Source organism: Octodon degus, unplaced genomic scaffold (assembly GCF_000260255.1).
Source record: "Octodon degus isolate 3935 unplaced genomic scaffold, OctDeg1.0 scaffold00051, whole genome shotgun sequence".
NCBI classification, from domain to species: Eukaryota; Metazoa; Chordata; class Mammalia; order Rodentia; family Octodontidae; genus Octodon; species Octodon degus.
Window position 1 is genome coordinate 7750614 of NW_004524627.1, and position 13756 is coordinate 7764369.

Consider the following 13756-nt stretch of genomic DNA (forward strand, 5'->3'; position numbering starts at 1 on the left):
TTTTTTTTTTAAAGGGCTGGACATAGCTCAGGGCAAAGATTCTAGGTTCAATATTCACTGAAAGAAAATAACCATATTTAAATGATTAAGCTACTCAGTTTAAGCTAATGTTGTGATCTATTATTATACCAATTAATGTTTTCAATATGTTAAACTATTATTAAGCTTATGTTATAAAGTTATTAACATACCTGAACATCTTCTACAGGTTGCAGTCTGAAACGGGAAGATGACAGTCTTACTCCGGCAAAATTCACAAATGAAGCCCTTTCCTTGACACAGCTGTAAGTGTGGCAGGAAAATCAATATCAATCCAAATAAAAGATTGCTTTAGGATTTAGAAGGCAAATTTTATTACACTAGGAGTCTGGGGAACCCAGAGGTTCAAATCACCAGCCCTGAGTCAGGTTTAGGTTGTTTATTTTTATTTTATTTTTATTTTAGTACCGGGAATTAAACTCAGAATCTTGCACTTATCAGGCAGGCTCTGTGCCACTGAACTATATCCCCAGATAGGTTCAGTTTAAATATGGTTTGTGAGCGGGAAGTACAAAGCTGATAGCAGGTTGTTACATGATTGGTTAGATAGAATATAAGAATTACATCATATGTTAACAGGCAGATTTTTACAGGAACATTCTGGGAGGGAGGGGGTCTGAGAAGAGCAGATAGAGTTGAAGGTGTCCTTGACTAGCCAGTCTTCCCCCAAACATTACAGCTTTGAATCCCGTGGAACAAATTGGAACACTAGGTCTTTTAAAAAATACAAGCCAGACATAGTCAGTTTGGCCCACACATTCTTAGGAGGAACATCTGGGCCTAGAAAGTCAAGGCTGGTTATGTGATGGGGAGCATGAGCATAATCACAGGCTATGAATTGAGTTCTGACTTTTGTTCTAATGTCCCTAGGAGCCTGCTATTCTGTAAGTGTCCCCTACCATAAGAAAGGCATAAAACAGTTATAAAGTGGTAGTGCTTTTCTTGACAGAGAAGCTAAGTTACTTACCACTGTCACAGAACTTCATAGGCATCAATTTTTGAAGATCTGTAATTTCAGCCTTCCTATGGTTCAGATCTGGAAGGTGCCCCAGATGGCTCATGTGGTCAGAGGTGGGCTCTGGATGGTGACTAAATTTTGGGAGCAACAGAGCCAACTGGCCAGGAGGATGCAGGGCCTGGCTGCAGATGGGCACTGGGGTGTGCCTTAGAAAAGTACACCCCCTCCACAACACAGCATTCTCTCCCTTTCTTGGCTACTATGATGTGAACAGCTCCGGCAGACCCTTCCAGGACATCTTCTGCCTTGGCACCACTGACCGTGGCCTCAAAATGAAAGCCAAAACCTCACCTCCTTCAAGTTATGCTTGTTGGATATCTTGTCCAGCAATGAGGACAGGGACTAAGATAAGCCTTTTAGAAATATGTCCAACCAAGCTCTGTGGGTTGGACATGCCTGTGTTTTAGTTAAAAACATTTTAAAGGGAGATTTTTATATACATGGAGCCTAAGATCATTTCTCTTCATTCAGTGGAGCCCAGGAAAACCAGGTGTGTCCAATGTGTGGGCTTCTGGCCTTGAACTCCTGGATTCAAGGGGTCTTCTTCCCTTGGCCACCAGGTAGGTGCGACTACAGGTATGCCACCACACCTGGCTCTCAACCTGTGTTCTCACTGATGGAGCTCCATTTCTGATTGCTGCACTAAACTCTTCAGTTCATGTAGACACAAAGCTCTTTGTTTCATTAGATCAAGGTCTATGTGGCTAACTCAGGACAGTGAGCTCCAAACAGGGCTCAGGACCCTGAAGAAGAAGCTGTTGGCCCCCAACTTGTGTCGCAGCTCCGTCACTTGCCAGGGAGGTGATCCTGGCTTGTTAATCCACAGCATGACCTCAGGGCAAGTGAGCATGGAGCAGAGTAAAGCACAGAGCACACAGCCCCAGCCCTGGGGTGAAGAATAGCTCAGGGTCCCACCTGCTCCCGCCAACTCTTACCTCACAGCTGGCCACATGGGCCAAGGAAGTTTTCAGAACATCCCTGAGCAAGGGCGCCAGCAGCCCTTTCTTGGTCCTGACGAGGTCCTCCAGGGAGAAGAGGTGGAGCTCGTCAGTCAGGTGTGTGGGCACTTGCTCAAACTCCTTTAATGTGCTGCCAGAGAAGATGCAGAGGCACTCAGAAGGCCGCCCGCAGAGCACACAGACCAGGGACAGGCAGGCCGGGGGCTTGATCTTGGCACTCATGCACAATTTTCAAAATGCAACTAAAAACAATAGCCCTGACAACAACAGTGAACTTTGATCACTACTGTATACTTTTCAAGTTTTCCTGGAAGCCAGAAAGACGTTAACTATCCATAAAAGCTGATACCAAGGAATGAATCAGCAAAGACTCTCTGCCCTGCACTGAGCAAAAGAAAATAAAACATTTGGTTTCCAAGTCTGAAAAATGTATCACCAAATACATTTGATCACCAAGTATTCAAAAATGACCACACTCTTCCTTCTAGCCAAGCTTCAAGCCTGTCCGCATGGATGACTTTGCCTCGGCTGGGCGGGGAATTACGGTGCACAAGAAGTTAGTGACTCCTAATCCACGACTCCAGAACGGAGCTCAAGGATCACGCCTCCAAGGCCTGGCAGTCTAGGTCACTCCTGTATCCCAGCAGCATCCAAAACTTAAATCTTCAAACCCACCCCGTCTCCAGAGTTCTCTGGGTCAGTTACTGGCAGTGTCGCTCATCCATTCCCAGGCAGCCATGGTCTACAGTGGACATGGCACAGTTAATGCCACACTGGCTTTAATTCTGCCCCTACCTGGGACATCTGCTCAGCCTGCGTTTACCCCAGGTTCTATGATACCTCTTCCTGGCTCTGACTTACCCTTGAGGATTAAGCTTTCTCCCAGGAAGTCATATCCTTAACTGAACTGAAAGGTTATCTCCACTATATCTGCAGAGCACAGTGTTTGTGTGTGTGTGCGTGCGTGTGTGTGTGTGTATGCATGCGCATACGCGCGCACATGCACATGCATGCGTGTGCAACACGCAGTCCAACAAGAATATATTTGACTTTCCCTCTGTGCTTAACAGAGATTTACTGATTTTTTAAAAAAATCTGAAGCACAGAGTGGCCATTCAAGAAATTTTTGCACAAGGAAAAATGTGTGGTTTTGTTACACATCATTGATGAGAAAACCAAGACCCCAAAGAGTATTATGCTCCCATGGTCACAGCAAAAAGTGGGGACTCAAGGCCCAATAACTATAATATATACTTTTCCCCCAAAACATTTCATTTAAAAGCAATGATTCATCATGAAATAAAGATTAGAAACTGTAAAAAAGAGCTTTCAATGAAAAAAATAAACCATGTGACCTCATCTATTATAAAAATAATCTTAACCCCCTTGAATAACTTATTCTTTTTCACTTAAAAATCTCCCAATTAACTCATGCCTAAAACTTTGCTGACTGTCCACCACTCTATATTACACATGTGGCATTAATTATCACCTTTACTGAACACTTGGTAGACTTCTAGTATTATTTTTTATATTTTAAAAATTCCTCCTAGCACATTTTGCAGTACATGATTATATTCATCGTGGGGAGCTGACACACAACCATATTTTAATTCTTTTTGCATCACCTTCTCCTTCTCGCTCTCCTCTCCCACCATCTCCAGATCCCCTTCTCATTTGCAAAATCTCTCTTTCCCTGTTTCCTATTACCTCTCTTTTATTTTGCTTTTTAATTCACTTGTTCTTTGGTTTTCTCATGAGATAAACCATGTGACATTTAAGCTTGGGCATCTAATTTATTTCATTGATTTGTATGGTCTCAGTGTGCATCCATGTTCCTACGAATTTCTCAAATTTATCTTTCCTTCTAGCAGAGTAGTACTCCATCATGTATAAATACATTTTCTCTATCTCTTCATGTGTTGATGGGCATAAGCACCAACTCCAAGATTTAGCTATTATGGGTTGTGCTGCTATAAACATGGTCATGCATGGATATAATATGGATTCTAACTCTTTCAGGAGGACGCCTAGAAGGGGAAAAGCTAGGTTCAATGAAATTTCTTATTTTAGGTTTTTGAGGAATCTCCATAGTGATTGTACCAGTTTACACTCTCACCAACAACATAGAGTGTGCTTTTCTTGACCACAGCTTTGTCAGCATGTCTTATTAACTGATTTCTTGGTAATAGCCATTCTTTCAGCAGTAAAATGGAATCTCAGTGTTGTTTTCATTTTCATTTCCCTAATGGCCACCAGTGTTGTTCTTGCAAGTAATGTTATGAGCCTAGGGAAACTGTGACCTGTTAAAATCCTCTTACAGGGGGCTGGAGGCAGGTCCACCTGGGTGAGACTATGGCTCCAGAACATGCTTGTAAAGATGCATCTTAAGACCCCATTACTGATATGGGTAGGGATTTAGCTAACTTGTAGTTTTTAAATAAGAAGCCCACCAAAAATTAATACACAAATTCAGCAAGATAACAGGATACGAAATCTACATACAAAATCAATAGCATTTCTGTTCATCTATAATTAAATCACAGAAAAAGAAATTAGAAAAGCAATACCATCCACAATAGCTTCAAGAAAAATTAAATACTTAGAAATTAACATAAGGAAGTGAAAAATGTCTACAATGAAAACTACATTACAGGACTCTGAAAGGGAGAGACCAACGCAGACTTCAGAAAATAGGAAGATGTCCCCTATTCCTCGGTAGGCAGAATCAATATTGCCAAAACAGCTGTACTTCCAAAACTAATATACAGACGCAGTGCAATCCCAATCAGAGGACTAAGGGTGTAAGTTTTTCTCATAAAACTAGAGAAAAACTTCACAACTCATATGGAAACAGGAGAGCCACTGAATCACAAAAATCACCCAGGGCAACAAGAGCAAAGCAAGAGGCATAACTACCCTAACTTTCAGGTTATGTTACAAAGCTACGGTGATACACAGATGACTTGTATATTTAAAATGGTTAATATAGTGAATTTTACTTTATATGGATTTAGCCCAATTTATTTTCTTTTTATTCTTATAAAATAAATTGTAAGAATTTATTTTGTAAAATAAATTTGCAAAATTTTTCTGTAATTTTATTTTACAAAAAATAAAAATTGTAAAATAAATGGCCCATTTTTTCCCCATTTTCTTAAGTTAAATCCTCCACTAGTGATGTAGCAGACTTAACAACGTGAAGAGGTGGCTACCATCGTGAGCACCACAGGGAGCTACTGTGCTAAGAAGACTGGCACAAGCAAGAGGCAGGGCCAGAAGTAAGCTGGAGAAGAGGACAGGAGGAGAGAGCACAGACTGCCCCAGCTGAGAATCATACCTGTCAGCGAACCTGCAAGTCTTCAACAGCTTCTTGACATGAAAAAGCTGCTCCTGGATGTCCTACCATGAGAAACCAAATGGGGGAAGGAAGAGCGAGTTAAATGTGATCCAGGACTCTGGCATTGAGCAGCTCCACATATTTAAATCTCCTTTTGAATACCACCCCCAAGACATGCTTTTAAGCAAAACCCTCACAGCAGGGGGTTCATATCTGATTCCAGGAATCCAGAAGGGTCTAGATAGAATGACGTTTTGTGGAGCCTGAAACATCCACACCACGCTGGGGGTCCTCTTCATGAAAAACACACAAAGTGTGCACGTGTAAAATATATTTAAAATATCATGCCAGCCTGCCCCTGGGGCACACTGAGACAGTGATTGAGACTGAGTGTAGTGGCCCACGCCTGTAATCCCAGCACTTGGGAAGCTGTAAACAGGAGAATCACTACAAGTCCAACCTAGTAGTGAGACCCTGAACACCCTGTAGACCCTTCCTTAAAATACAGAAAAAAAATAATAATAAAATAAAATATTGATATATATTCAGAATGAGGCCCCAGAGAGAGCCCATGCAGGGTAGGAACCCTGAAGGTCCGCTCCACTCACATCAGCCATCAGCCTCTCCGAAGGTTTGTATAGGAAAGCCCTGGAGCCAGAAGAACTCTAATTTCCAGCCAAACTCACCACCCCACTGAAGCCTTCACCTCACCTTCACCCTGTCCAGTTCCTTGGCTTTTGTGGAGAGGCTGTGACTGAGGCTCAGCAAATTGAAAATGGGCTGGTGCCAGATGTGGTCGAGCAGCTGTTTGGAGAAGTTGCTCACATAGTACTTCCTGAAGTCCCACAGCATCAGGATCCGTGCTGGGATGTAGGACTCCGCATAGGAGTGGCAGCAGTCACAGAAATACTTCCCCAGGTACTCGCAGTACCGCAGCCTCTTCACAAACTCTGTGGGGCATGCAGAAGAGTCGTGAAGACCCAATAGGGTGTGCCCCACCAAAATTTCTCTCCAAGGTTCAAAGACTCAGAGGGCTGTTTTCACAGTGGAAAAGCCATCCTTTAGCTCAGGATAACTTGGAACAAATCTGGGCAGGGACTTGGAGACTAAACACTGTGGCCATGCATGAGCTATATAATAGGGTGGACAGGTATTGGCAAAATGCAACCCCTTCAAACTGCTCCTAGAGTTGGAAGCTGGGCAAGGTGAGCTGCAGCGTGGCAAAAGGACATCCCACATAGGTCTGGATACCTGACTGAGCGGTATCTGGCTGACTCCAATTGCTACCAGCAAGACAGGGCAGCCAGGGCTTTGCAGCCAACTGTCCTGAAACCTTAAACTGCAGCTCGGAACTGGAGTCAGTGCCATCACACACTGAGAGTGCTTGTGATTTCTCAGGCAGCACATGCACAGCATGAGGAAGTAGCAAAGAAAAAGTTCCTTGAAAGAGAAAATGAAAATATGAATGAATGATGGAAGCAGGTGACACAAGGAAAGAAGAAATACAGATAATCAACAGAGAGGTGAAAAACACTCCATTTCTGTGACAGTCAAAGCATTGCATATTGAAACAATGACATTCTCTGACCTGTCCAGGACTGTCGCAAATTTAGAACATTTCAAGCAGGTGAGAGGTAGAGACCTGGGTACCCCTCTTGTCCCAAGGAGTGACCCTGTAGAAGGACATTCTTGCAATACACTTTGACCTTCCCTGTGCAGCAAAAGCTATATCAGACAGAAATGCAAGGAGGCACACACGATGTTCAAAGGCACTGATTACAGCACATGTGTAAGTGAGGGTGAGTAGGGCACCAACTAAGGTGTTCACCAAAAGGCAACTGGGAAAGTTAGTACAGCACTTTCAGCATCAAATGAAGAAGTGAAAGGAAAAGCACAGGAAGTGCACATCCAGGTGTGGACAGACATAATGCAGTCTCAATTTTGCTTTAAAGAAAACTGGAGGTGGGGGCAGTCAAATAGCTCAGTGGATTAAAGCACATCCAAGCAGATGCAGGGGATGGGGGTTTGATCCCCAGGTCTGCCATGCTGGCTCTGCCCCTGAGGCGCACTGAGACAGCAATTGAGACTGGGTGTGGTGGAGTAAGCCTGTAATGTCAGCTCTTGGGAAGCTATAAACAGGTAAATCACTATGAGTCCAGACTAATAATCAGACCCTGAACACTCTGTAGACCCTTCCCTAAAATATAAAAAATAAATAAGCAAACAAAAACTATATACATCCAGTCTAGAGTTCCACCAAAAAGCCAATAGTAAATTATTTCTGGAGCATGGGCAAAGTTACTTTAGTTCTTCACACTTTTGAATTTGCAGCAGAGTCAACAGTACTCAAACTGAGAAATCTTGCTCTGAAACAACTGTTCTTATCTGATGAGACCAATGGCACGGAAAAATCAAGGAGGAAATATTCTACAACAAAGCTTATAGACCTTTTGCAAGCATGGATAGATCTTCCATCTGTGCTGTCCAAAAGTAGCCACAGTTACATGTGATAATTGAGAGCTTAAAATGCAGCTAGCATAACAATTCAATTTTGCATTCTAATTAATTTAAATTCAATTGTATGTAGCCATATGACTAGCAGCTACCATACTGGATACAGCAGGTCTAGAATAAACTAATTAAAGAGAACCAATACCTAACTGTGCCGTATGAAATTCAACTTGAATGTGAATAGAAAAATTAACCATACATCACAGCTTGAGAATAGCAAATGAAACTGGACTAGTAGCAGACAATATTAGGGAACTGTCAGGATGTGTTGGTTTGGTAACTGTTTATAATCCTTATTTTTAGGATATGTTGAAGTGATAAATGGTAAAATGTCATGTTGAGTGTGTGAGATTAGAAGAGCTCAAAGAAACATGACCACTAAATTCAAGGTGGTCTTCTAGACTGGATTCTGAAACAGAATTAGGAGGACATTACGAAAAGCCTAGTGAAATCTGATAAAGTCTGTAGTTTAGTTATTGGAACTGTAACCAATGCTAATTTCTCAGATGATAATTATACAAAAGTTATATTAGATGTTCATTATTAGGGAAAGCTGTAAGAACCTTTCCATACTATCTTTGCAACTCATCCCTAAGTCTAAAAAATGATCTTAAAATATAAAGATTAAAAAAAAAACTGTCCTTAGAGCTAGAGAAATTTTGCAGAAGTCCAAAATTATGTATATACTTTATACTGTCATCTCCAGTCTGCTCTGCCTACTTTTGGAGCATGTTTTGCCCTCTCGTTCGTCTTTTCATCTGCCACAGGCACCAGGAACATGATGAAATCCCCACATGACCCTGGGAGAGAAACACTCTATATAAAGTCCCTCCTTCCCAGTCCTTCCTGCTGAAAAAACCCCAGATTAAGTTCCCTGGCTGTGAAGGCCAAGGCCCTTTGCCTTTCTCTTTTGTTATGTACATAACCCTGCTCTTCCCTGTCTTGGCTGATGATTATGATTTCCCTAAAAAGCAAAAAGCAATGTCCCAAATTAGGCAGCACCACGTTTACAAGATCACCACTGCGCCAGCAGGGTGGGCACATAGCTCCAGGCCTGGACAAACTTCGGAAAGTACTGAAAAAGTTGATGGACTCATGGCCATGTGACTGCAGTTCCTGACTCGGACATTCAATATTTATGAGACACTGATACAGTGACTAACCAGCAGACATGGCCCTGGTCACACCACTGAGAAGATGAGTTGGTTAAAGAAGGCTAGTTATAACTGTGACACCTGTCATCTGGGGTAGTAGAAGAAGCCCAGGAAAATTTCGTTTCTCTTGAAGTATAGTCCCTCACAAGAGACGGAGAATTCCAAGTCTCCAGGGAGACACCTGCATGGGCCTGATGCATTAGGGTTCAGCCCAGATATAATTCCCTAGGCCACCTCTTCAAACTCTGAGTGAATTCTGGCCAGCTACTTGACAAACTATTCAATCTACAAGTATCTCTTTCCTTCCTTCCTTCCTTTTTTAAAATTTATTTTTATTTTTATTTATTTTTGGCAGTACCAGGGATCAAACTCAGGACCTTGCATTTGCCAGGCAGCTGCTTATGCCACTGAGCTATATCCCCAGGCCCCTTCCTTTCTTCCTTCCTTCCTTCCTTCCTTCCTTCCTTCCTTCCTTCCTTTCTTTCTTTCCTGCCTACCTTCCTTCCTTCTTTCTTCCCTTCCTTATACAGAGTCTCACTGTACAGTCCAGGCCTTGAGCTTGCTATGTATCTGCTTCAGCCTCCCAGAGTGCTAGAATTAAGGCATGTGGCATGTGTAACCATGTCTGGTGTCAGAAATTATTTTGCTGTTCCTGTGAATGGCCTGAGATGACCTGTGAAAATGGTCTTCTACTCTCTTGACCCAGAAAACCCCACAAAATCATGCAAATAAAGAGGCTCAAATCTTCGAATTTTAAGAACACTCCTGAAACTGCCCAAGCCATCAAGGGTATGCATATCCAAAAGGCCACCAAGTATCTGAAGGATGTCACATTAAAGAAGCAGTGTGTGCCATTCTGGCATTACAAAGGTGGAGTTGGTAGGTGTGCCCAAGCCAAACAGGGGCTGGACGCAGAGTCAGTGGCCCAAAAGAGTGCTGAATTTTTACTGTACATGCTTAAAAATGCAGAGAGTAATGCTGAACTTAAGGGTTTAGATGTAGATTCTCTGGTTATTGAACATATCCAGGTGAACAAAGCACCCAAGCTGTGCCACTGTGCTTATAGAGTTCATGGCCAGATGACTCCATACATGAGCTTCCCATGCCATATTGAGATGATCCTGACTGAAAAGGAACAAATTGTTCCTAAAGGAGAGGACGAAGTTGCACAGAAGAAAAAGATATCTCAGAAGAAAACAAAACCTATGGCATGGTAATAAATTAAGCGTAAAATAAATGCAAATAAAATTTTTTTTTAAAAGAGAAATGTCTTTTGATGACAAAATAGGCACTGGCAGTTCTCCAGAAATTGCATATAAAACAATGAACAAAAGGAGCAACATATCTGTCTTCACAGAACTTGCAATCTAGTAATGGAAACATAATAAAATAAGTCAGCATAAAAGAGTATTCTGGGAAGAATTTAAAAAATGAGGAAGAGGAGTATAAAAATACACGAGATTATTTGTGGCCAGGAGTCTAGCAAGGTGGGCCTTTCACATTAGGTAGCCAGGGAGACCTCGTGATGTTTGCATGAGACAGGCTAAAGAACCAGCCATGGGTGAGTCTGCAGGATGGGGCTCCAGGGGGGCAGAACCACATATACAAATCTCCGAGTCAGGAGAAAGTAGCGATTCCAAGACAGAGGCCATGGGGCTGGAGCCAAGTGCGCAAAGGGGACACAGCCAGGGTACTGGTCCTCCAGGTTCCTGGGTGGGCCCGCAGTCTTATAGGTCATGACAGCCTCTGCTTAGAAGGAAGGCAGCTCTTAAAACAACTTCCTACCCAGGGTGTCTCACACAGAAACTGCACAGAGGCGCTGCCAAGCTCCATTACTTTTTGCTCTGTCACCACACAATAAGCCAGCAATCATGTTGTATACTTACTGGGTTCTATGGGGGTTCCACAGCCAGCACAGAAAAAATTCTGGGCTACTACTCCCAGCTCTCTCCTGACAACAGAAAAATGGTAGTCATTATACTTCAGAGGCAACCAAACAGAACATTTTTCACTGATTGGAAAAGCAGTCATGGTACGTTTCTTGGAAAAGGGCCTTAACCTTATCATTTTTCATTTGAAAAAAAAATTATATTCAATATGGTTTTCTAGTTAAAATCTCTAGGTCTTTTTCAAGCTTCAAAAGTCTCAGCTATGCCCAAAACAGAATTCAGTACTACCAATTACTATTCCACTGGTGGATCTTTAGTGGCTTCTCATTGCCCATGTACAGAAGTCTATGTCCAGAAAGAACTAGAGACACATGATAGTGGAATACAATTACCCAGACATCAAAAGATGACATGCTTGAAAAGTTCACAAATGAATGCAAGAAGTTTCAGAAGAGTACGAGGTGACATGAGACAAACTTATTCCTCAACTCTAGGTAAGAGCTATGTCATGAGAATGCTTTTTTTTTTTTTTTTAATTGAATTGTTGTGCCATAAGGTCCCATGTGATTTGGAACATGGTAAAACTTGATTGCAGCTCAAGTTCAGCAAAAATGACCAAAGTAAAAATAAAGTGTCTACTCATGTGCTTTAAGAGAGGATTTAGGGGAAACGCTAAGAAAAGACACTCCATGCTAAGAAAAGCGGCCCTCACACTGCTCCGAATCTAACTCTTCAGCAAAGCAACACCACAGACTTTTGCTTCCCCTTGAAACAAAAAGGCATAAAAAAATTACATATTTTTACACAGAAATTTAGAAATCTAACATTTTGGCCCCAGCCTTTCAGGGTTGGTGAGGACTCAGGACATAAGAGAACCTGTACTGTAACGTCCTGTAACTCAGTTGTGTCCCAGATTTTCTGTTCAAGGAGATTATAGGGCCACAGAGGAAAGTGATCAAGTGTGCCTAAGGAGAGTCACATGGAGAGAAAACATTCTCTCAGGCTTTCACAGAGAGCAAATTGGTCAAGCAATGGCTGTGACTCATCCACATGGCTGACACTGACAAAGGATCGACAAACTGCGGTACAGGGTTTGAGGCTAAATCCTGAGGGGATTTGACTGACCTTGTCAGATACAAAAGTTACATTTCTTGTTATATAGGTCTTGCTTTATCTTGGTCTTAAGCATCCAGAAGAAAAGTATAAAAATGAAGTATAAAAAGTAGAGCTATATTAATATGCTGAGCTGTAAAAGGCTCAAGTCAACATCTTCTGACACTGCCAGGCTTGTGGATAACCTACTACTATTACAGACTGCAGGACTATATTGAATTTCTCTGCTGAATGCACCTACAATATATGAATGGCAAAGGAATACACATCTCTGACAAAAGTAAAGAAAAAATGGGATATAAATGGACCATTTTATAGTGGAAAATATGTATATCTGCATAGACAAAATGGCATAAATATACAGCTACTTTCTCTTAGTTCAATGAGAAGAAGGTTTTGAACTAATAGTGTTTAGACAAGATATCATGTCTGTATCTTGTACTAGGAATAACTACCACAAACACAACAATATACAATGTATTAATTATTGTAACTGTACTACTAACATGTTTTGAAACTATCTCATTGCTACTTCTTTCTCAATAAAACTAAAACAAGAAAGAAACAAAAAGGCAACAGTGGAAGACCTTCTCTAAGGCACCTCTGGGGGGCAGCCTGTGGCCCTCATCAATGCCTTCATAGCTCTTGGAAGTTGACATACCAAGTTAAAAATAGAAATGAATGGAAAAGTGCATAGTGAAAATATTTTCTGCCTATAATTTTTTCTATAACCTGTCATATACTCTCAGAACAAATCACAATCAAACTACTACTTTGTACATGTATACACACACACACAGATTTATTTCCTTGTTAATGTCATCCTAGATGTTCCATTTCTTTAGGAATTTAGTTGTTTCTTAGAGTAACTGAAGATATTTTTTATTTCTATTCTATTAGAATAGAAATATTCTATTCTATTTCTTGACTATAATGTCTACCCTCACGGTTAAATTTTCTTTTGAAAAAATATGTTCTTTTGTTAATATTACATGCTAACTGCCTGGAAAATAGAATGGTCTGATATATTTTTTTAACTATTTCATAGAAATCTGCAATGACCTTTTTTTTTAATTTTTTGCATAATTTTATTGATAAGTAGCAATGAGACAATTTCAAATTAAATTGGTAGGACAGTTTCAAAAATTAACACATTGCATACATTCTTCCTAGTGGTTAATTGCTGTACAAGATGCGGACATGATATCCTATTTACAAACACCATTAGAACAAATCTCTCTATTCATTAAGAGAATGTAACTATATATCTATCCTAACCAATTTGAATACACAGATAAAAAATGGACATACATCTGTATAACATTTTTTGTTAAGTTCCATTATTTGAATATTATATTATATGAATATAATATAATATGGCCAATGTGCTCTCTGCGAAAGCCTGAATGTTTTCTCCCCATGTGACTCTCCTTAGGCACACTCTACATATTATAAGAGTCCAGTAGCCCATAATAGTATTGGGTCTTCCGCTTCACTGGCAATGTCAGAAATTGTTGACCTGAGTCCCTGACAGCTCAGCATAACAGCATGGCTTTACTTCTTATATTTCATCTTTATACTTTTCTGCTGGATGATTAAGACCAAGGTAAAGCACGACCTATACAAAAAGAGTAGTAGCTTTTGGGTCTGATAAGGTCAGTGAAATCCTCTCAGGATTTATCCTGAGATCCTGTACCTCAGATTGCAGAACCTTTGTCAGTGTCAGCCATGTG

The 13756-nt window shown here is 41.1% G+C and overlaps 1 protein-coding gene across 1 annotated transcript in view; it reads right to left on the reverse strand.

The window, feature by feature from the left end:
• Rubcnl (RUN and cysteine rich domain containing beclin 1 interacting protein like) overlaps positions 1–13756 on the reverse strand; it is a 47619-nt gene that overhangs the window by 2487 nt on the left and 31376 nt on the right. Inside the window, exons 9-13 of the mRNA XM_004633123.3 lie at positions 10908–10972; positions 6068–6306; positions 5357–5418; positions 1993–2146; positions 192–282 (exon numbers count right to left, since the gene is read on the reverse strand). Coding sequence (XP_004633180.1) covers positions 192–282; positions 1993–2146; positions 5357–5418; positions 6068–6306; positions 10908–10972 — 611 coding nt within the window. The remainder of the gene's footprint in view (positions 1–191; positions 283–1992; positions 2147–5356; positions 5419–6067; positions 6307–10907; positions 10973–13756) is intronic.